Genomic DNA, 25,588 nt, shown 5'->3' on the forward strand with positions numbered 1-25,588 from the left:
TTTTCAGAGACAGAGCTGCTACGCAAGCAGAAATAATCTCATTGGTTTCGTTAAACCTCAGTGGAGAGTTTTCTGGCCAAGCAGCAGTAGGCTGCAGAAGCCCAATGTAACAGGCAGGGGGTAAGACAGTAGGTAACTAATACTGTGAGTCCCAATGCTCCTCCTGAGTGAAAGAATGCAGTTAAGCCATTCTTAATTTATCTGCGTAACATAGATACTATGGTCACAAATTTCCAACAGTCATTTCAGAGTGCTACAAGATTATAATTATAAATTATAAATAAAATTATAGTATAAACCACCACTTATATCTTATTAAGACCAGCGGCAGTGGTCTTAATAAGATATAGCTTAAATAAAATAATTATTTTATATTATATACAACTTAAATATATATGTTAAATAAATAAATAGAAAATGTAGAAATAATCATTACAACTGTAACTTTGACCTTTGTGTCTTCTGTGTTTTAAGTTCAGTTTTATCTCATAATGAATCGGCATTAATGAGTGAATTCATCCTTTTGGTGATAATTGCTAATATAAGAATGTCTGGTCTTAATGTAAGACTAAAAAAAAACTCACTTTCCTTACAGCCAAACTGAGACTAAACGTCACTGTCCCAGAACCAACATTTTTCAGAGGTCACAATCATTTAGTAGATAACTTACACACAGTATCATCATTATCATTTACATGACAGAAACTGCTTTCCTCTTTGTTTTTAAATCATCACCATACAATAAGCCACATACACACACATACTGCAAATATGTTCAGAATTTATGACCGCTCCTTTAACAAATAGAATATTATGCTCTGCAGCTCAACCATGATGAAAATCACTAAACCTATAACCAAACAAGCCACCACACAGGCTGCAGTAGCACAATTGCTAGGCTTTTTGTTACACAGTCTTTTTTGAAACTCCCACTGGAGGTACCAAAGTCAGAAATTGGATAAATGGTGGTTTTGAACAAAAACACTCACTATGTTAAACTGCCTTTGATTCAATACAGCTAAAGGTTTTTGCTTTGAATGAGTTTTTTTTCCCCCACATCAGCATGGTCTAACTACAATATGTCTTTGTCTTACCCAACTGGGGGCAGGGAAGTTATGTAAAAGTAAACTCCTGAGTGCAGTCATTCAGAGTGAAATACTGTCTTTAAGACATGGTCAATAACTTGTTGAACAGGGATCAATTTACAGCCAGTATCTCCTCAGGCTGCCCTGTCAATCCCCACATGTCTCTAACGTAGGAACTAGGATGTTCTAATCACACAGAGAGTTAATCTTTTTTCAGTTTCAGGTGGACATACATGAATTATGCAAATCTGTGGTATTACAAATTTACAAGAGATTTCCTTTGAATCGATGTTTTCATCCTGCTGTCCAGACCTCCTCAGCGGACCACACTAATAATTGTGGTCTGGCTTCAGCCCTTCCCCCTCAACACAAACCATTTTCCCTGAATGACATGCCCAACCATCAGCCAGCCATCAAACGGAGGCACATACGAGGCCTTCTAAACACCTATTAGAGCTATCGATGGCAGAGGCAGAGGTTATGACCATGGAAGGGGGGGGATATTTGTGTCTCTCACTCCGCATTACCAGCATCTTTGGAAAAAGCTTTATAGATTTGGACAGAGGCGAAGGAAGGCTTTATCAGCACCAACACAGAGAACACATTAAGGGATCAGGACCCCAAAGGTCAATTGTGGCTGTAGGCAGTGCTTTGTTATGGTGTCCTCTCTGTTTATACTGCACTGGAGCCAAGTGACAGATGTGAAAACAAGTAATAACATCAATTTTGTGTACATTTTAGCACCAGTCCTCATTATAATATCTAAAAGAAACAGAATTTTGCTATTTTTACATCATATACAGTGTGTTAATATGTATACGTTCATGTTTTCTGCGCCCTTTAACACATGTACATAATACATGATATAATGAATATGAAATAAAAAAGGTTGATAGTGGAAACAAAATGTCAGAACGCTTCTTTAATAAGCAGCTTGCAACTTCCTGAGTCGATTTATCTGTCATCTGTGAAAGATGAACTCATATGTGACAGTTTTGTAATTTCAATATCTTCTTTAGAAAACTGTTACTGGGAGTGTAGCTGAACTGCCAAACATCATTCTGACACTTTTTTTTTCCAAACCTCAATTCTATGACAGCTAAAACAGCACATTGCCCTTGTTCAGAGGATGTAAACCTCTCCTTTTCAGGATTTAATGTCTGTTTTGTTGACATTAAATGACATATTTTCAGGATCTGAACAATAGACTTTGTGACACTGTGTTGTGATTTACTTGTATTTTTCAGGGCAACACTCACTGGTTGAGACAAATCCTTAATCCCTCACAAGATAATAATAATAATAATGTAATCCTTATTCCCAGATGGAACCATTTTCTGAAAAGACGGTTTTTGGCCCCGCAGAGGTTCTATTCAAGAAGAAGAGCAATGGGAAGTTATTTAAATACACGGCAATTAAAATAAGACACACTGCCCAATCCAACCCACCATGCTAATCCTCTCTGATACAGATGTAGCTATTGTAGTGCAAAAGTTTCTCATTTTACTATATCTATTGTGTATCAGTATACAATGCCGCACTCTTACTCTATCCCCAAGCGTATTTTTCAGAAAATGAAAATTTATTCTTTTCACGTCCCAGCAGGTGTGACTAGTGATCTGACTACCTGCCATTGAAGAAGCACAAGATTTTAGTTTCAAAATACTGACTTCACAACATTTGGGGGGGGGGCAAAAAAAATATGGCTGCAACAGCTGCTGCAGTGCTACTGTGGAATAAATGCAGCACAGATGAAAGATGATGAGTGCCTTTTTACTCCTGGACTTCACAAGAGTCTAAGAACACACACACATGCGCAGGCGTTCACACAGAGAAACGCACCCACCAAATGCAAAATGCAGGCAAACATACGTCTGAAGACGCGCTGCTTTCTAATGCAAAAGACAACCAATTCGAGAAACAGATGGAATCATTTCTAACCATGAAAATTGCTCATGACCACAATTAATGATGGTGAATAATCCTAATGAATGCTACACCATGTTCGTGATTTCCATCTCGCTATCTGCATACAGGCTGGTGGAAAATGTTAATTGTCATGCTAATCTTTCAAACAGATAAATATAGATGAGCAAAATTGCATGTATGAGTTATGTCAAGCTTATGTGCGTCGCCCGTTTCCCTCTCTCTCTCTTTGATTCCCTGCCTTTATTTTGGTTTTCTATGTCTTCTTGTCTTTCATTCTCCTCTTTTGCTTTTTGAAAGGCAGTCTCTCTAAATCCAATACAGTTTCTCTCAGCGTGAGGCAGCTTCAAAGCCCTGCTCCATGGTCAGGCCCGTCGATCCTCTCACCCACCTCCTGGTTGTTTAAGAGAGCAAAAGCACAGCGGTGCAGTTTCTTAAACACACAGATCCACCCCAGCACCAACAGAGGGACTGCTGTTTGGCAAAAGAGTCTCTCTCTCTCTCTCTCTCTCTCTCTCTCTCTCTCTCTCTCTCTCACACTCTCACACTATCTTTCCTCACCTTGGACTCTGACACGCTCCCCCCTCCTCATTATCCACCCTCCTCCATAGACCTCATTATACCCGGATACTCCTCTCTCTCTCTCTTTCTCGCCACACTTCCCTCTTATACAATTTATCTTTCATTGCTTCTCTCACACTCACTCACCCTCTCCATTCCTCTACCATCATTTACCTTTTTCTATCCTTGGCTACTTCAGCTGTCCTCGCTCTTCACCCGGCACTCCATCCCGGTGTCCCGTGCCTCCCCTCTATCTTTACTGCAACTCAATCCCTATCGCCGCCTCTGCCTTTCGCCTCACTCTCAATGTAAAGTGATTGATGCCAAGCCTGGGCTCTGGGCCATCCCTCCTACCACACACGCAGGGACATCACACTGAACCCAGAGGGGATGCCGTTACCTCAGAAAGGGAGTTGAAGTGGAGGGCGGCTATGGAAGGTTTGGCGAACAAGCCGTGCCCACCCATGTCTGAGGGGAGGCAGGCTCGGGGGGCACCTTGGTGGGGAGCAGGAATTGGTACACTGGAGTGCTCATTATGGCTCTGTAGGGACTGTCCTGCAGGGCATCCACTGTGTGGCTGTGGAGCTCATTACGCCAGGCAGCCACGGAGCTTGAGGCATCCAGAGGCAGCAGGGCTCATTGCAGAGATAAGAAAGGGGAGGGCTGCCAGATTACCCTTAATCAGAGGCACCTGTAGACAGTCAGCGCCTCCCCCCTCATTGCCTTCTGTAAAGCCCCCACCCCTCCCGACGTGCACGCACACTCTTTCTTGCTGCTGTAATTATTGCAATTGCTTCACTTGACTTTCATTCCTGAGCACGGAGTTGCACAGCTTGCCTTCTAATGAGAAACCCAAGCTATGATCCGGAGGTGTTATTTATTTATTTAATTATTTATTCAACACAGCATGTATAATGTCAATTATTTAAATTAGTGTGATTTTAGCACGCCGTGCTCTGCAAAGTTCTCCCTACTGTGCTTTATCGGTATTCAACTCACATCACATTCCTCATAGTGGTGGATGGAGAGTTAATTAAGTTTTAATGTGACATGTGCACCAAACTGAATGATTCAAATCAACTGTTATTGGAATAGGAGCCAACACATACGTAGTTAAATTACATAAACATTTCAATGCAATGTCTTGTAAAATGCAAAGGTAAAATGGTTCAGACAGGCACCAAAAAACAATGCATACAGCCCATCCAAACAGGAGTGAGTGGATCAGAACGGCCTGCTTCAATATAATTCAGGTACAATTACAGTTTAGCTGTTTGAAACCAGGTGCAGATTTCAGCAGTTAAAACTGACACGTGGCCAACTACTTTGAATTACATCATTTCTGTTTTTAGGTCAGCAGGAACTGTGGAAATCAAATTTTGGAACTGATAATCTCATTCGCCTGTACTGAGATCACTTTTCCTCCACCTGTAACCTGATGTGAAACCAGTACTCCCCTACGCTGAGAACAATGCAAGCTCCTACCTGCCTATTTGCATAATAAGGAGTGTTACTGTCAGTTGTTTGGGCAAATGTCTATTTCTAAGGATGACACAACAAACAAGTGTTGACTTTGATGTGAGTTGGAGGGTGCGAGCTAAAGTGTGTTTTAAGTGCTGCGGAGATGTACAGTAGGGATTAATAAAAACAAGAACATTGTGATGTGCATGACTGAACTACTTTTGTGATTCTCTCCTTCCTTGCACACCTCCCTTCAGGTGCTGAGAAGTTCTTTGAAACCAACTGTCAAGCTGTTGTCTGTGCAGGCAGCATACAAAGAGTTCATCCCAAACCTGCACTTTATTTTTTGAAGCACTTGGATGGATATGTGGCTTGGCTGTTCTTATCATACTCGCTCGTGATATGTTGGAGACAACACCGACCAACATTTATCAGTGTTGTACTCCGAGTCATCTGACTCTATGCAGCTTAAAATGAACTGTAATGTTATTAGCTGTAATATGTGTATTACTGCTATACATACAATATCTGCACAACATGTGCGCCATAATCACTACAGGGGGGAAGTAAGACTTGGTATTTAAACACTTAAATTGTTATTCCTCTGTCAAATGACATTATTTCGTGTCACTTAATGGGTCTTAGGAATTATAAAACCAAAAAAGCATAAACATTTAAACTCCTTTGCAGCTAAAACTCTCCACCCACATCCCTCTATCATGTCACCCAACAGATTCTGCCTCAATTAAATTAATACGCCCACTTATAAACTGGGTTTCTGAATTTATGGTTTCAACCTTTACAGTACGCATACACATTTTTAGTGATTCATTTTGGCTTTTTTTGTTCTTAATTCCCTGTTTTGAGCCTGTGTAATGTAAAAATACAGTGTTGTAGTTCACCAAACTACATTCTGCTGTGCATTCTCAGTGTAAGTGATGCACATGGTAAAAGGATCTTTGGCAAAACAATCCCAACAACCAACTATTTGACAAAAGAAGCAGTTTATCATCGCATAAATATCTAAAGAGTCTTGTCACTAATCATGGAACATGGCCTCATTATTTCAGCTTGATGAGCTGCCACACCTGACAGAAATATGACACGAATAACAAAAACAAAAGATTTGTGTTGAGAGGCTGATCAGCTCGTTCCCTCGGTGCCCAGTAAGAAGACTTGCTTCATGGGCTGCACAGTAGCTGCACCGAGGGGGGAAAAAAAACAAGTTCAAAGAAGTTGTCGTCTCACAAACTGGAATAAAGTGGTGCAACGCTCACAAAACATCCAGTTTTATGCGTGTTTTATCTTCAAGTTTAGTTGATGAAATGGAACCGCCACACATTTTGTTTTGCCTGCAGTGGAAAGGCAAAAGGTGAAACAAAGGAACAAAAAGCAAGAAATAGAAAAAAGGCACTTTCAACGTAGAAAGATGCATTTTCAATCTCTGTCATGGTCACAAATCAAAATCCCCCAAGTTTTATGAAACATGCAGCCCCACGAGCCTTCATTTGTACTTATTTATTCTGTTTGTAGTTATGCTACTCTGAAAACTAAAAGCTAAGGGCTTATGACAGAGTTACTGAAACTAAATTGTCATAAATTTCCGTTGCTTACAAGATGATGGATTACATTCATCAGCACGAGGCCTCTAATCTAATCTGGAGCTGCACTCATCAGACTCCTCTCAGAGGAGGTGTGCTGATCTGGGATCACTAAATATGTCCTTGTTTTTCTTCCATTTTCAGCATGATCTAAAGCTAAAACTGATGTTAGATCAGCGTGGGCACTTTGGAAGTAATAGTCCTGATCTCACTTTTGCTCTGATGAAGCAGCTATAAAAGACACTATCACTGAAACCTCTCAACAGATGGATAGATGGATAAATGGATGGATTATATTCAATATATTTGTTTTGCTTTGAACACTGTTACACTGTTAGTTGTAATAAAAGTGCTATTTACTGCAGCTACAGGCCAAAGAAATGACTGCAATCTGGTTTTCAGTGTCAGGAGAGGTCTGCTATTAGGACACTTTTTGGCTTTCCCTCTCCCTGCCCACACATAATGACACACTTGAGCTGTTAAGCCTGCCGTTCTGCATAGACTGGGGCCACAGTCCTCATACCAAATGACACTGGAACATGAACTGTGGTGTAGTGTATTTCTTTTCTTCAGCCTGCCAGTACATTTGTTTTCATTAGACGAGATTGGTCAGCAGTCTAGGCCCTTGTGTCCAGTAATGGAGCGTACGATCGCGGGCCCATTATAGACTCACAGTGAAATAAATGATATATTGATCTTAAATATTCCACACTCCTGTGCCTCTCTGAACAGCTGTTACTGGCACCACACAAAAATCTCATTACGCATCTTCTTTAGGGAATATTCAATGCACTTCATGCATCTCACTCATTGGGCGTGCCGGTGCATGTGGTACACTTCACTTAACGTTTCTTAAGATGTTAAGACCTTGAACAAGAAGGCAACAGACTTAGTAAAACAATCACGGCTAATGTTAAGCTGTAATGAAAACAAACTATATGCAGAGGTGCAACACTGAGCATTAATGAAATTACAGAGCTGGAACTCAGTGGACTCCTCTCTGTACTGTGTAATGAAACAGAACAGGACAGGAAAGCAACTGATGCATGCAAGTCACAGTCACAATTACTATTTCATTAAGGAGCTGCTACCATTGGCAGGCGTTCTCTGGCATTGTTGTGGGGAGGCTGGCACGGCATCGGAAGGAGGGTGGGGGATGATGGTTTGGGGCTGGTGGCACAGGAGGGAGGGGGGTCTGAGGAAGAAGGGGGAGCAATGGGTGGGGAGGAAACATGCTTTAATTTGGGTCATCTCCCAGTCTGCACGGGGTCGGGTGACAGAGCCTCCTCTGCACCCAATCTGAAAACACATATGTTGTTCTGGGTATCCACCTGAATTAATTGCCCTAATTATTCCTGATACAAAGGGAAGGGGGGGGGGTTGAACACAGAAGAACATTTTTAAAAAATAGTACGGCGTGCTCCTCCTACAAAAATGTAATGCAGTGGCACGCATGCATTTGGGGAGATGGAGGCTACCTGTCAAGTTGACAGGTTAACCCTTAATTGCTTTAAAAGGGGGAAGATGAACATGCTTTATGGTGGAGGGTGGAATGTGGCTGTCGGGGGAGGAGGGGTGGGGGTCATCCTTGTTACCACAGACACATGCACACACACTGAAGCAGACAGGCGCCATGAGTCAAGATGCTGCCTTGGATGCAACAGCACTGCACTAAACTGCTCTTATGTGTCTCTCATGGAAAGTTTTCAGTCTTGGCCAAAAGGACAAACAATAACTAATAAACAGCAACAGAAAAGTTATGCATCTCCAGTTAGACATAGAGCAAAAGATTAAAACACTTGGCAGAAATTATTTTTTGCTGTTGTGACTCATTCAACCCTGTCTCCTAGAAATTAAGTTTGTATATCACATTTATATTTAGTTATTGTTTCAAACTGGATTATGGTCAACGTTCCTTTGAGCAAATGAAACACATTATGTACCACGCTGGAGTCGCAGGCAGGGTTGGGGAATTATAATAGATCAGGTTTTTTTCCTATCCTTAGCCAAGTGCTGCCAGTGCCTAAACATGACCATATAGAAGTTGAATAATGCTGTAGTCCCTACGAATTTCTTTGTACATTGCAAGACTGCTTATTTTGGCAGAAAACAAATGAGATACGTTGTCGATAATAATATCAATGTTTTTGCAACTTGCCATGTATGTTAATTAGCATGATTTCCTCATTATGTTAACAGAAAATTTGGTTGGCATTACATTTTCCTCAAAATGTATTTGCTGTTAGAAATTTGTTATATAGAAACATGATTTTTAAGAACACACATTACTGACACTGGGAAAAACCTGTGTCCTGTATTGAATTGAAGACACTGTCACAGCAGGAACTGTTTGAGGCTAAGGATGACAAAGGGCTTGAGGGTGTTTGACATACAAATGTACTGTATATGAAACCATTTCAAACCCTCACTAGTATCTGTTGTGGTAAAAAGAACTGCTGCTTAAATGCAGGCAGCAAGACAGCAGAAGGGTAAGCAGGGGGCAAGTTGTGGCCCCAATAGCTAGAATTATAGTTCATTACTGTTTATTTCTAAATTGCCTTCAGTTAGCCTGACCACTTCAACCATCACAAAAGCGTGGCTGATTCTGGCTAATTTTTGCAGGTGTTATACTGCACTTTATTCATCTCACTTTATGTGTAACTGGTTATGTTAATAGGATTTCAACTCAATTTATTCAAGTGCTGATCAATGGCATGCAATCTCTGCACTTCATGCATTATGTATTTTAATGGAACTCACTTGCTTTATAGCTGAATGGCTAAAGGTTAACAGTCCCAATAGGTGGGACTCCCTGAAGACTAATCTCAACTTCAAACACAGCTTTTTTTTCCCCTTCACAAGGCAAAAGCGCACAACAACAGAAAAGTTGTTTTTATCACCACTTCTTATGGCTCATTGGGAGAAAGAAAGCGATTTATTACCCCACATCCTTTGCTCATATTAATGTGACTATAAATGCCCATAGACATTTTACTCTCCGTAGGAAGTGAGGCAGAAAAAAGGAGGAGTTAGAGGTTGGGGAATTAGTAAGAAGGGTACTGACGCAGGGGAGAGAGCAGGGGGGAAGAGGGAGGGCGAAAGAGGAAGAGAGGAGTGTGTAGGTGGGGTAGAAGTGAAATAAGAGTGTAGGGAGTGGGATGGCAAACGTAGGATAAAATCTGAAACCAACAACAGAGATAGATATGTCATAGTTTCCATAATTATACTGCTTTAAGTGGCATTTTGATATCTAAAATGAAAGTCATTTCACCGGTGAGATCTTAAGCCTATCTCTCTGCAGTTTAATATGGAAAACATCCAGGCGTCTCTGAGGGCCCTCGTCTCTCTCCACTGCCACTCCCTGCTCAATAAAACTGGCATGCTATTCCCAAGATGAGAGTCCCACTGGACTACGTGAGGACTGTGAGGTAAAAACCCCTCCAGTCTCTACTAAATCTAGAAGTGGAAGACAGAAGGTGCTAGAAACATATCCTGTGAGGGTCACTTGGCAGTTTTCACCTTATTGTATTCTCAGTCATCAAGATTTGCCTGTGGCTTTTGGAAAATGATGTTGAGCCACCCATAAAATGACCTTTTTTTTTATTATTCCTATGGAAACTGTACATTCTAAAGTGTCATTTTTGTCACCTTGGAGATTTCTGTCTATTATCCAGAAAATACTTTATTTTATATAATTTGAGGTGTAAAGGTTTCATCAGTGGTTATTTACAAGCAATCAAATAATGTAAAGTGCAAGAAAAAAGGAAAGAAATCTGGGCTGAAATGGACAAGTGCTGCAGCGAGCCTCACAGCTGGCCTGCTTGAATATGGATTGCACTGCTGGGACATTTTACACTATTGCTAGGTAAACAAGCATGAATGCATGAATCAATTCAGAACAAGTTAATGAGATCGAATCTGACTTGTGCAATCAAAATTTGGCCGCCTTAGCTGCCATTATCATTCTGTCATAGTTTTAGTTTCACATGGATGAAAGTGGATTAATGGTAAGATGTACGATTGCTTAGGGAATGGGGGTATTTGGTGAAGCAAGTGGAGGCTTAGAGCTGTCAGAAAATCACTTAGTCGACAAAAGATTCCAGTCAGAAACATGACGTATGACCTGTAAAGAAGCACTTGCCATCAACACAGCCTGAACAGGGGCCAGCCGTTTTAACTGGCGCCATCAGTCTCCTTCAGGTAATGCAATTAGATGCCACTAATATCTCGGGATGCTCTTCAAACTGCAAATGCACTTTTGCTAAATAGCACACACTGTAATAACTAGTGACAGCACTCAAGGAGCCAGATTGAAAAAGCTTTTGCATGTGATTGGTTCAAGTAATTGCACGTACAGAATGCTCCCACTGATAGAATTCATGAACTGAAAACAGATGTTATCCAAATCTGTGCCGGCTTGTTTGCTTTGTTGCCAGGCGATGCAGCTCACCTCGGGTTAGAATATGCATAGTAAATTTGTAAAATGGGCTTGGGCAGTCCTAAGGTGCAATTACACTTCAGTGGTCTGCTTGTAGGAGTTTGGCCTATAGATCAAGTCACCAGGTTCACTTCCCAGACCGCAGACAAACTAATCCGCTCACGACTGGTGGTAGCAATTTGGCTCAGGCCTGAACCTGCAATTAGGGCTCCATTCTATCTAAACAGGGAATCAGGTGTCTTGAAACTCATTTTTCTTCCTCTGCAGGCATATAGATTTTTTTTCTTTTTTTTTTCGAAACTTAAAACAACATTAAGAAAAATAAAGCAGTCCTGGAGAATGTCAATGCTTTCTCATTCATGTTTAGAATGCAAACTGCCTACAGTCGTTCCGCAGTAGCTTGAGGGAAGCTGTGGGGCTGTCACACCATCGATGGCAATGCTCCTGCTATCTTGTAACAGTCACCCACACGAGAGATGAAGACAGCCACCTTGCTTAAACACACATAAACACACACGTACATACAAATGCACATAATGTGCATCACGAAAATGCCTTAGGGCTAGAGACATGAGTCGTGTATCATCAAAAGTTCACTGAATCACTGTAATCTTGGGCTAAATCTCTCTACTTGACGGATTAACTGGAATATCAAAGAACACAATGCAATATAACTAAACAGGGCTGATCAGGAGCTGTGATAGTGACTATGTATCCAGAGAAAGAGAGATAGAGAGACTGAGAGGGAGGGAATAGGATCTGCTTCTTGCTCACACTATTCCCCTCAAGGCAACGTCAGGATAAATCTTCTAAGGGATTATCCCAGCTACACAATGTTCTCTGTTCTGCCCATTGTATGCCTCTTTAAGCACAATTGATAAATTAGTTATTTATATTGTGGATGGATGAAAGTCAAACACTGGATTTTCTTTTGATTTGCCTGGTTTGGGAAGCATTATGAACAACAGGCTGCGTGTGTTCCTCTTGTGCCATATTCCACAGAGTAGATTCATGAATCTGTATAAGATTACAAACTGGAGCGAGGAAACTTCAGCGTGCCAAAAATTTGGCCTTTTCTTAATACCTAACTATACCTTGCAGATATGGTTTTCAAGTACAGAAACTTCAGCTGTTTCCAAGCTAAAGACGAGGCATCGAGCCAGCAGGTTCTCAACAATACTATGCAGTTGAGATGCTTTGCTCGCCTAATTTCAGTTCGCCTGCCAGCTCAATAGGGGCCCAAATCAGTCTTAAATGAGTTACACATGGGATCAGATATCTCTGTGGGAGCCCTTCTGCTTTTAATTTAAGGTAAACTAATAGCTTCATTTATTTGTAATTAGAAAAAAAATAATATCCTGCTTTAAAACTATATCATGCTATCCACTTTCTACTGGCAGCTCACTCTTGAATAGTTCATGAATTTTAATTCATTTCGGTGGTTAGGCCAATCCCCCAGTTGTATGAAGCGACAGAGAGTTTTAGTCAAATTGAATTACCCTTTCTGTGTTTCACTGGTCTCACCCCCTACCGTCCTCATTTCCCTCATTCTCCTCCTCCTCCCTTCCTTTTCTCTTTCCTTTCATTTTACCCTTCCTCTGCTTCCTTATTTTACCCACCCCTTACAACTTCCGTATTTTCTTCAGAGACTGCCTCTAGACAGCAGTAAGTTGTATGTCTGTGTTTTAACTCTGGTTGCCCCTAGCACATGTAAATGACTTTGGTACTTGATGTTTGAAGAGAAAAGATGAAGAAAAAAAAATCCCTAAGTGCAAAATCAAACAGATAAGAGGCAGGAATTTTCACTTTGCTGGGGAATGTGTATCTTGACATGCACTGCCTTTTAAGTTTTCCTTTTAAAGTAGTCAAGGACAGTTAGTTTTGGAGGCATTCTAATCCTGAATGTTAAGGATACATTTACGGGTTTCCATTTCTGTGACATAAAGTTTTTTTCATGAGAAATCTTATAGAAGGAGAACAGACGCTGCTATAACTTCCACAGTAAGCCAACCTGATGTGTGCAGGTTGGCCCTTGTGTTATCGCCCATCCCCATATGTGTGGCCCTGCACTCTGGAAATAGTCTACAGAGTGATCATACATAGGCCTACATAAGCAACCAGCCACAGTCATATGATAAAAACCTGCTAGAGAGGAAATATCTCACATGCCAGGAAGTCGGTTGCTCAGTGTGTTTGAGGCTATGCGACCCACATTACACCAAGTCATTCAAATGACCTCTGAGGTGTTATCTCCAAAAGGCAAACATGGAAGCATTACTGCCCCCTCCTACTTGCCAAGGATGCCAGAAAATATCTGACTTTGCAAAGATCCAGTCTCGCTGCATCTGCAAATTCACATTTTCAAGGTCAAATGTTGCATCGAGAATATGGGAGATAATGGCGTTACAATAAATTATGGGAATACATCTCTTACACGGTTCCAGCCAAATAAATCGACGGTTGAACGGTCCTCAGTGATAAAAGTAGGGAGAACCCAGCATGCCCTGTGGTATAGACAGTAACAACCTTGGTGAAATATAAAAAGATCAGCATGAACAAAAGGGAGAAGATTTGTTTGGAGTTCAGGTTAAAGGTACAGCCAGAACAAGATTAACATTTAGACTATGAAATCTGCAAGGTCGAGAGGTCAGGGTCCGTCTTGTGATCCGTCTTAAGATTCTTTTCTTAACTTTTGGTGTGGAGCACTTTGTCCTTCCCTGACCTGGATCATCAGCAGTAAACCCATTAGAAAGAGAACACCAGATGACAAATACCCCAGGATCATGCTGAGTATTCATCTGCCACATTTGTCTGTGTGACAAAGCATTTCCTGCTGGCAGGCAGGGTCATCTTACAGGGTTACCATGCATGTGTCCAATGGATGCGTACTGTACATAACTCAAAGCCAGCTCTCTTGATCTCACTGATGATGTCAATCATCTGTTAGGGTGGAAAGAATGACCATGCTTGGACACATCCATCCAGTGGCTCCCACAGAGGCTTAATTGACATTGACTGGAGGGAGACACTGGCCTCCATTTCTTCCCAGCATGTATCTAAGGCCTGAGACAAGCGGCTGTACGTTGACAAGTGGATAAAACTCCATAACTTAACCAGAGAGACTGGACACCCCTGGCAATCTCTTTGTTGTGTCTAAAAATAGTGGGTCCCAACGGTCTCTCTTGGAAAAAGCAGAGGCACACTTCATTATTTCATTATATTCCCCCACTCTGATTAACATGCACACCAGAGGAAGAGTAATTTTTATCTGAGCGTCATGGCTGTGGTGAGAAGCTGTGTACTGATCCCCAGCAGAATGGCAAGATGCAAAAACAAGCCAGAGATCCACTCAGTGCATCCAACCCTCAAGAGGCAGACATGATCTCATGTTATCCATGTTTCCCCTGAAGCATTAAGGAATATATGCATCATTTCAATGAGACCTGGACTAAGAAACTCAGCCTCTTCAGTCACCGTGTTAAATAATATATCAAGGAGCCGAACAGAGTTTGATTTGAGATGAATCCAGGATTCAGTGTTGCATCATATTTTCTGATGCACTCACTTAGTGTTTTATTTCCCCTATATGCAATGCATACTTAAGTACTTAAGACGGATTTGCATATCCCGTAAGAAAATATGCATATTGCTTTATTCATCTTATTGCGCTGACTCACTGACATTGCACTACATTACTGCGCACTTCAATTGATAGTTGCCATTGAACTATTAATGACCTCAGTAACTCTCCCTTTGTGCAGTCAGCACCCATAGCGAGTGCAGAGCGATATTGGACACATGAGTAGCAGCACGCTGGGCACCATTCATCGATTACATGATTTCAGGCCAACTGAGGCGTAAAAATATGAGTCTTGTGGCTCATATCTGCAAGGGCTGGTTGCATCCAGAGAATAATGTGCAGGAATAAATACACTTTTGTACACAAACACAATTTGCAGCAGATGTCTGAAGACTTTACATCAGGTAAGGAGGGAACAACATGCTTTCATGCACCTCCTTGGACAATAAGGTAATGAGAAATTAGAGCCTGTTCTCATAGGTGTATTTAATCATCCTAACACTCTTCTCAAACATGTTATCAATGGCCAATGTTTTCATTGAGAAGGAATCCCGCAAAAGACTCCCAAAGGATTTGCAGACATTGGTCGATGTGAGTCACTTGTGTGTGTGGGGGGGTCAAACAAATGCGGTGTGTCTGGGTGACCTTAATCACTTCCAGGTTCATCCAGGCTCGGATTTCACTTGTGTGCCTTATTTCAGGTCACTGCCTCAAAGTCAAAGTAGGGCACAGTCGTTATCTGAGGGAGCATAACACAATCATCCGCACAATACAATAAGGTCGGCACAATTCACTGAAGTGCTGTCCATTACCTCTAGGCCTGAACACATGTGCTCCATCACAAGCAGCGCCTGTCTATATGTGTGGAGCATAGGTAATATATGTAGTGAATTTGTCTGTAATGTGTGTGCAATTTAACAGGATGCTTGGCTCTTTTCTTTTTCTGAAAACAGGGAATGTAACCCCAATCACAGCAAGACACAGGCAGAGAAAAACTGATTTGGAGAGAGCGTAGTGGAAATTCCAGGCTATAGTCTGTATGGGCTTTTATAAATAAGAAGGAGAAAAGGGGGGGGGGAATGATTGTGGGCAAATGGGATTGAGGTGTTCCGATCCTCTTAACTATTTTAATCACATTGGATTGGCTACATTCTTTTTATTTCGGTGGAAAGGCAGACCTTAAATCAAAATGACTGTGAAAGCAGTCAGGTTCTTGTGTCATTGGTTTTACTTGTAAAAGTTAGTAGAGAAACTGCAATAACCTATCAGGAGAGACTGTAAATGAAGCCAGTACTTTTTAAAAACGACATAACTGCAACGGGGTGTTAAAAAAGGGGTTGGCGGGGCATCTCAAGGGGTGTGTGAACAGCACCAATTTCCCTCAGAATTCATGGCACAGCATGACGTGAAGCCATATCACTTCATAATGACAGTCTGACCAGTCAAGCAACAAAGACCTTTGCAACAAAAAACTGTCAAAATGACACGTAATAATCTGTCTGACTGATCTTGGGAATGAGTTGCTGCTCTTTTTGAAGACTGCATGCACATAAATTCTTTATGACCATCAGTGAATATCACACGCATTATTTAAGAAGACTCTTCAAAATATCCCTGATTCTATTATCCTTTCATGTTTCCAGCTCGAGCTATCCTTCCACTTCATTGTGGAATATGATCCCCGGCGCTATAACGATATGTTACGTTACTGCCTGCGATATATTAAAAGCAACATGTTATTCAGGCAAAGCATTAAAGAAAGCAGAGCTGCTTCTGAAGGAGAAACATGATTAGCTTTAAACTTTGTTCAAGGATTAGAGATATTTGCTTTTGTTTGCTATCTGGGTTAATACTGTGGTTTCGACTCAAAGAGCCAGCAGTGTCCTAACATTGCTGCAGGTACAGACCCAAGCCATTATGAGCTGCAATATGTGCGTTACCACTGACTGGCATTAGCTTATTTGTGGTTCACCATGTATTATCCTCTGCTAATGACGCCACACATACCTCTTTGCTGACACGCAACCAGTTTTCATACAAATCTGAAGCTTGTGACATGCTGTGTATTTCCATTATGAGCATGCACTTACATAGCACAGCACTGATGACAAGAAAAAAGGAAATTACTATATTAATTATAACAAGTATGACAAAGATATCAAGCTGTGGATGTAGTTCCAATTATAACGTATAACATTCGTGGGTCTCATACAAACTGCTTTGAATGTAATCAGATATTCACATTTCCCTCAAATGCTTGTTGCAGAGTATTTTTCAAGCATTCACTTTGAACCCTTTTGCTTGTCAGTGGATGAAGTGAGAGCACAGAAAGAAAACCAGCATGTTATTGTGTATGTGTGGATTAACTTTGCACTGTGTACATGTTTGAGCGGGATGCATTTGGGGCCTCTGCTTGTCTTTTGTGTTTCTGGCCCAGATTGAGCTTGACAGCTATGCACAATATCCTGTTATAGAACACAACCACACAGTCAAAGAGAGAAGGAGAGGCATCAAATGCTTTGTTTAAACAGTCCCTCAGTATGTGCAAACCTTTCCACGGTCATCTTACTTATGTCATGTAAAGCTCTAATTAGTTAATGGGCTGATCTCATTAGAGAAATGCTTTTGTTGCAGGTGTCCAGTCCGAGCTGAGAAGATTGCCAGAGGCATAAGGTTAGAGAGGTGGGCTTAGGAAACCAATATAAATGACTTAATGGCTTATGTCATGCTTACACACTGCATGGGATCAGAGGTATTGCATTGCCAGTCACTCAAAAGACATGAAACTGCATCTTGTAGATGTTGCGGTGAAATGATTTGCAGGCAGCTCTAATGAGAGATCTCCAACATGGCCAATACTATGTGCAGCTGAAATAAGAGCAACCACTTTTTCTTTCTCTCTTTTTTTTGGTCTGTTTTACTTTATAAGATAGAAGAGAATGAGTTTGCCTCTGTCTGTAGTCAGAAGAGGTCAGCACACTCACTGTTCAGCCCTGAAGTGTTACAATTACCCTGGAGAAGATTTCCGGGTTCATAGTGTGTGTGTCATCACATTGAGGAACAGGCAGCTTCAAACACAAGTGCTTATGGAGATATCACTCAATCACTCAGGGGATGTCTTCTCATGGCTGGATACGGCGTATCCACAGCGCCAGAGCGGGGGGTGTTTGAAATGCAATGATTAGCGCAGTGTCCGGTTAATTTTAACAGGGTTTGCAAAGGGACTAATCAGGAATTAAGAGTCGGCATCTACTTTAAATCGCCTTCTTTACGCATTCGTGGGGGGATACTGTCAGGATGGAAAAAGGCAATTGTCTGCGGTTTCCCGATTATCCCTTGCAAAAGCCTATAATCTGTCTGAAAGTACTTAAAGAGTCAAGCAGCAAAATAAACAACATTGATTATCATCCCACTGTTCTTTTTTTTTTTTTTTTTCTGAAGTGGACCATGCGGAGAGGAAGGGGGGTTGGCGGCTAAGGTTGCGCCTTCCCCCGTCAGCGCCATCTGCTTGGGCAAATGTTAAGGCAGGCTAAATACCCCCTGAGTCCTCTGTTCAAACCAGATTATCAGCTATTCTAAGGAGGCAGACGAGCGTCTTATCATCTCCAAATCTCTTTTACAAAAGCAAATGAAGAATTCTGAACAGGGATTACGAGGATTAAGGAGGACACAGACATGGCCCTCCTTGGACAATGTCTTAAGTTATTGCCTTTCTGTCTGTCTACCTTCAGCTTGCAAACATGCAACGACTGCATCCTGTCATGGCATTGTCCTTAACACTGGTTAATTCTCTTGAGCTTGAACATTTTCAGGAATGCTTGGTTTTGTGTGGTTAACATGTTGCCACACAAGACATCTTAAGCACTGCACTGTGTTCAAATGCATCCCACTCTGACGAAAACTGAGCTCATTTAGCCGTTGAGCTCAGTTACACTTCAGAAAAGCGCCTCTGCTTTGCACAACATTGGCAGCATCACACAGTGGTGAACAATGACCCACAGTGGGACATGGCTAGGTTTGAAAACTGCATTTATTAGGGCCAACAACATGATAGATTGCTGGACAGGTTTTCCACTGTATGCTTCAAAGAGGGTACAATGAGGGAGAAACTGCAATGCAAACAACCTCTATGTGGCTGTACCTTAGTTGCAGATGTCCACAGAATGCAGATGCACCACCAGTGACATCGCAGCTAAAATTCTAAATAAATGTTGCCTTCTCTTTATTATACTGTATTTGTTTTTGTGTTCAGGGGGGATTAGTGTTAAATCTGCGTGAGCAAAACTAAGGTTGTAACCTTGTGATTACTTCAAAGAGGGGTGGGGTGAGGGAAATGGGGAGAGTGGGTGTCTCCTAAAGAATACTTGTAAAGCTCCCTTATCCCTACTGTTACAACTGCAGTAACATATATTCAATGAAGCAATCAAGCACTGACAAAGCCACGCCAAAGCACCAGCAACGGCATTTCCAAACATTTGCGTGGGTATCAATTGTGAGCGCATTAAATAATCCTGCACGGACGATCATGGCGGATTTCTGTACCTGGGATATTCTACGGTAGACAGACACGCTAACTGTCTTGCAGGCACACCAGTAAACCATATGCTCTTTGCACACTATCAGCAACTACTGTTTTAGATCACACTTTTAACAAGGAACAAACAATTGTACAAGCAATCGATGTTCCTCAGATCCCCGCTCCACAGTCACACCTCGTTTAATCAACAGAATTGTTTTCAATGAAAACAATCTCCGGGCTGTAGAGCTACTCAGTGTCTCAGAAAGAACCACTCGGCGGGCTTCCACACTGATTTGATTGTTGCACACACAAAGGTAGCTAGACCACCGCAGCTATGGGGGATGATTGAATTATTCAGTTTGGCAGAGATTTGGCAGCAATTGTGTGGAGTGTTGCCTCGAGTGGAGTGCAACAGAAATACAGCATCTTCTTGTTTCCTGCACCACTGCACAACACATGCATAAATAGCCCCTGCTTAGACAGTCAGTCAGTATCGCTTCAGGAAAACTTCACATCATACCCTGAACCTGCTTGCTGCTTGGCTAATTGACCTCCCTCCCCATAGACACTGAATGATAAATATAGAGCACTTAGGGTAGATATATTCGAACATTTAAATGAAAGGCAGGGTTTTTAGTAAAAGCACAAAATACAAGTTGAAGCACCTCTATGTATCTGATGTCACCGTTGAAAACATACAGGTGTGTTAGGATTTTATGCAGACGCCAGTGGCTGACTGAATTATCACACTCAAATTCACAACTCAAGGTTGAGAAAAAACAAATCCACACAGGCCTTCAGTCGCTGATTTCCTTTTATACAAGTTTAGAGAAAAATGCCCACAATGGTGCTCAGATGACTCAATGCACATCGCATCTGATACATTCGCAGAGAAAGCACCTGCAGCGATCTTTTTATTTTAAACCACCTGTTATCTCGAATTGTCATTCTATACTGTCTGCAGCAGATGACTGTGATCTGGAAGAATCTGAGTAACTTGTCAAATCAATGTAATGTGAAGAGAAATACGGGATTTGCCATCTCGGGAGCTCCTTTGCAATGTCATCCACATGAATACCGAATGCGATGTAGTTTCATATTACAGTCATCAGAGGGAAAGTATTGATAATAGGGCTGCAGTACTGATTGCACTGATTACATTCTCAAGGTTGGGAAAAGTCACCGGGCCAGACAAGTGCACTTTTTTCAGGAAGACAAACTTTATATGCAGATTCCAGTTCATCTTGGAGTTTATGATCCATAACTGATAATAAACATTTACGCTTGATTGCTGTGCCTTTAAAAGGTTTTTATTTTACACGGAACTGCGGCATATAACAAGCTTTACTGAACCAGCCTTTTAAGCCATACTGTAAATGGTGAAATAAAGAAATAAAAAAAAAAGAGAAAAGGATACAATTAAGGAAGACCGTATGGATCGCCCTCACTACCACAGCACAATGAAATGCTGCCTGTGTGTCTGAGTAAGCTCCCATGTGTAGGACTGTGATTGTTGCTCCGTCTGCAGACATATTATTGCATTAAATGTAATCAAATGTGATACATATAGCTAGCTTCCTGGACTGTTAGATGAAATTGAATACCGCATCCTCATAAATCATGAATCAGTATGTCAGCAAAGAAACTCCGGAAACACTTCCCTCAGTGACATACTGTAATACAACCATGGGACAACCTTTAAAAGACATTTTATAGATGATAAAATCACGGGGAATACACTTAATGTGAGCCCACCAAAATCACAAGTGCTTGCAAAGACCCGTAAAAACTGCACATTTCTGTGGGGATAGAGGGGCAACAACAAAGTGGTCCAAAGACATACCAAAGACATTTTCTGTTATAAACCAGACCAGCAACTCCTGCTTCCACTAAATCTTCCTCCCATCCCTTCTTCCTCACCTTTGACTTTGCACTCGAAGCCGAAGAAAAATCCATTTATCGCCTACTCTATCTCTCTGCACAAATGTTAAGACTCATTAATGCTGTGGCTTTGTTCGAGGTTTCTTTTTATTATTATTTATTTCTGGCTCATTTGAAAACACTTCATTACCTAATTATGCATAACACGAAAAATCAAATCATAATCTATCTAGCTCAAAGAGATACAACTACCTTATGATCTTCCCAAGCTCTGTGTTTTTTAAGTAAGACCGAGGCATTTAGCAGGTTTACATTTATCTATTAATAGAAAGCTGACATTTATGCACTCTCTATATGAGAACGTTCTACTTGAGTGTGCACCATTTTCTCAAATCACAGAGGACACTTTCCCCGAGGGGACTGATTAGCTCTTTCTCAGTTTTACAATATGAAGTAACTTTGATAAGCAATTAGATATTTTCTGTTGTCTTGACTCTGGCTTTGTTTAATGCCTTTCAAGTCTGTATTTTTGGATCAAATCCGCATAAAAACTGCACAACACAATGTTACAGAGGTGGTTATTGTACCCTCTAGCATCAATCCTCCTCTCAGATGTGTAAAACCCTGTATTTGTGCACTACTGTACATCATAATAGCAGGGTTATCATTATCAAATCATCATTATCAGCTCTCATAGAGGAGATACAAAAAAAACAAACAAACAAACAAAAAAAAAAGTTGTGTTCCAAAAAAAGCTTCTGTTCTGCTGTTTTCTGTCTGTGCACTTCAAAGGAAGTGCTCCCACCAAATTTCCATAACTTTTTATCTGTAATCTGTTCCTAATGAGCGATGTATATCTAACACATTTCTTCATTCCTTCCTCCCAGCTAAGTGCTATACAGTTGCAAAATGTAGAAGAAAGGAGGTGTGGGCAGTGTTTCTATGGCTGAAATGAGCCAATTAATGGTGTCCACACCAACACAGCCACACATACGTCTACAGGCCACAGCCTGTTTGACATGCACTGTATGCTGCTGGTGAACTGTATATGAGAAAAACAAATGATTATTCTACAGCATGTGTTTTGCCTCATTTTAGTCTTACTTTTCCCACAAAGCAGATGCAGTATAGTGTGCAGAAAACTGAACTGAGTGATGCAGACTAATGTTGAATGCGCAAAAACAATGAATAAGAGGAGTCGTCAAAATATGCAATACAATGCAAAAGACTTTAATAAATTTCAGAAGCGCACACATACATAAACAAAACATTTACAGTTTTCTCCACACTGGCAAATCAAAGTCAATTACAAAGATCATGTAAGGTGCATATTGTACTTCACATTGAATAAAAGTGAGGTTGTCTGTCTCCCTTACAAGGACAAAAGCTCTCCCCATGTATGAGTTTTTTTTTTTTCTTTTCCCCAAAGATCAGGCAAATCTAATCATTACACAGTGCTAGGATGCTATGTATATTTCATACTGTGGCTCCTACGCAGTAGTGAATACATTTGATACCATAATTACATGAATATAACCTCCTTCAATAATAACAATCTGCCTCACAAAGAGGCAACACACATAAAATTAAAAGCTTTAAAATAGACATAGTCTGCAGAAGCATGACATATTAAGACTGGACTTAAATCAAAAAGTCCTCCGGTCCGTGCAATAATTTCATTAACTATATATAGTCTCTCACAAGAGGGGAAACAGCCTCTGGTCCAGTCCATCTGTACATTTCCTAATGAGTACACAGGCTATGTCCATTTTAATGAGTCTAATTCTATGGTTATATGTATGTACTGTAGGTGCCTTTTAGGCCTTACCTATCAAAGCAATCTTTATCTTACCAATTAACAGGACTATTGAACAACAATGCTGCTAACCCATCAAGCCAGTAACTGGTGTATAATGTAGACAGAAATTATTCTAGCCAGGACATATTGTACCATAATGATTCTATAGGTGTAGAAACAGTAGAAGCAAAGTGATACTCCGAACAAAAACCCTAAGAAGTAGTAAGTGCACCATTGTGGATTTTCTGCCAAATGTTAACTTATTGCTGTTTTCCAACTGAAGCCTGGATTACCTTTTCATTTTGGTGTTCAGTGTTCCTCTCATCAGAAAATTTCTTTTGTCAGTGTAAATAAGTGCACAAAGTCAAGTCATTTTTTTGCTTAAGCCCACCAACTCATATTAAAGACTGCCTGAGGATTATTCTTCTTCTTTTTTTTTTATCATCCGGAGTCATTTTAATGTGGATGTCACAGGTTAAATCACTTCCGAACTAGAAGCGACACACAAAAGGTTAGGCTTAGTGCTCTTCAAATCTGCCCTACATAAACAGCTTTTGATTATAACCCCAGCAGTTAGTCCCCTGTGATTGTGGCTTAGCTCAACATATTAAACTTGTCCTACCATTCCTCCCAGTGTAATAACAGCCTGGCGATCAGTAGCACGGTTGTAAAGCACTACAAATGTGGTCGTATTGTGGGGGCCATGCATATTTCTGTAACATTAGCCACGCTCTTCACTAACAATGCTATCAGTGGCATCAAAAGTGGGACAGAAAGAGGCAAGAGTTGACTGGAAAGGTACACTGCGATGTGGGCTCAATACGAATGTCAGCCTACGGGTTGTAGACCTTGCAGCATAAATACATTAGAAGTCATTAGTTCCATGAGCAAGCCCAGATAGAGCAACGTCAAATAATACAAAAATCACAAAGTAAGAAAATAAAATGGCCACCAGGCAGTTTTGAAAACAAAGCAAAGAAAATGGAATCAATAAATATAAACACCATCAACTCTGTGATAGATATACATACATACATATAAACATACTTTACAGATCTACTGACTGTATTTGACACCTATTTTACAGAGTGGGTGCTGGAGAGGGACATTTTCCGAGGAGGTTTCAGGGCATACAGCACCATCCTCACTGACACAGGTAAGTAATAGCATAGGACTCAATAAAGCATTTCAAATTTCCAACAGGTTCACAGGAGGAGCTTTGTCAAGATTCAGGCAGGCAACATGAAGTGTCTCTCTTTTTCTGAGATCCCCCCTCCCTTCCTCCCCCTCCAAGTTCATCTTTTCTCTCGACTGTATGAAGAGGTGGGGTTTGAGGCTGTAGAGACAGTAAAGTACTTGTTTCACCTCTTCAGTTCTCGCCTTCCTCTTTCCTCCCTCTGCCCTCTCTCTCTCTCTCTCTCTCTCTCTCTCTCTCTCTCTCCCTCTCTCTCTCTCTTTCTTTTCTCTCTTTAGGTAGTGGGAGCTAGAGATTGATTTTAATCCTGTGGGAGCGAGCTGTACCTGTGCCACAGAGTGTGCCATAGTGTGGTGGTTTCAGTGCCGTCTCCTGAAATATAGAGAGACAGACAGATATAGGGAGATTGTAGTTACAATATCATCGAGCTCTGAGCAGCCTAAGCTGTAGCCTTATCAGTGTGAGGCTACACTGAACACTGAATAAAAAAAACTCTGAAGAGAGTGTGGAAGATTAAAAAAGAAAAAAACAACAAAAAAAACAGCATTCTTCAAGGCACGGCTGGCAATCAAGTCATTATCTTGTCAGGTTTCCTTGAAGAATGCTACAAGTGTCACAAGCTTGCATTTTTCCTGTACTTATCAGAGCATGCAATCTTATCCAATTATCACTCCCAATTTGTCTTTTTGTCTCCCACCACACTAGTGCAGCACTCTTCATTTCCCCTCAAAAGCCATTTGGATCAATTTAGGCCCACTCTTTCTTTCGGACCCTTGCCAGTGGGTCCTCTGATATGTACAGAATATGACATTTTGCTGTTCCTAAGAACGTAAGCGACACATCTGCCAATATCTGAATCAGGATGTTTCTGACCTGATTGTGCTTACATTAGCAAGGCACAGTGATTACAGATGCAATGACTCAACAGAAATAAATAAATTAAAAAAAATGAAAACAATGATAATAAAGTAAAATAAAGCCATAATCAGTTGCTTGGGTTTAATATCGGCATCAGATTTGATTAACAAGCGTAGTTAGCCTTTTAAAATCATGGCTTCTCCCCGCTGGCTATGCACCCACTATGAGTCAGCACAAGAGCTTTGTCATCAGACCATGGGTAGCTGGTGTGAAAGGCCCGTACTGTCACCCACACAAATAAGTGACGATATGCAAAAATTTTGTTCGCTGCTGCCCTTGTTATCTAATGCACTCATAATATGATCTTTTTATAAAGATGAGACCATAAATTGCATTATAAATAAGGCATAACAACAACAGCATTCTTGTTGTCTGAGGGCTTTTTAATCAAACTGTAATGTGTGCGTTTGTGATACTACAAAAACAGTAACAGCAGTTTCTCCTATACTGAGTCATAGGAGGTTAGTTTCGTTAAGCCGTGACCCCACGTGCTCCATGGCCCCAGAATTATGGGCCAAACAAAAGAATGTATTAGCCTTTTTATTCCCTGCATATTCATGGTGATGTCTGAGATCACTCAAGCAGGGTGGTACTCATTTGATCTGCCTCCGCTAAAGCACATACT

The 25,588-nt window shown here is 41.0% G+C and overlaps 1 protein-coding gene across 2 annotated transcripts in view; it reads right to left on the reverse strand.

Moving 5' to 3' along the window:
• The window catches only part of pcdh11 (protocadherin 11), a 124,120-nt gene that overhangs the window by 79,471 nt on the left and 19,061 nt on the right, over positions 1 to 25,588 (reverse strand). Inside the window, exon 4 of one of the 2 annotated variants that reach the window (XM_070963514.1) lies at positions 22,262 to 24,417. The exons of the other annotated variant lie outside the window; for it this stretch is intronic. Coding sequence (XP_070819615.1) covers positions 24,334 to 24,417 — 84 coding nt within the window. The 3' untranslated portion in view covers positions 22,262 to 24,333. Of the gene's footprint in view, positions 1 to 22,261; positions 24,418 to 25,588 lie in introns of those variants that run through there. 2 annotated transcript variants of the gene reach the window in all.

The sequence above is a fragment of the Chaetodon trifascialis genome, chromosome 5 (genome assembly GCF_039877785.1).
Source record: "Chaetodon trifascialis isolate fChaTrf1 chromosome 5, fChaTrf1.hap1, whole genome shotgun sequence".
Taxonomy (NCBI): domain Eukaryota; kingdom Metazoa; phylum Chordata; class Actinopteri; order Chaetodontiformes; family Chaetodontidae; genus Chaetodon; species Chaetodon trifascialis.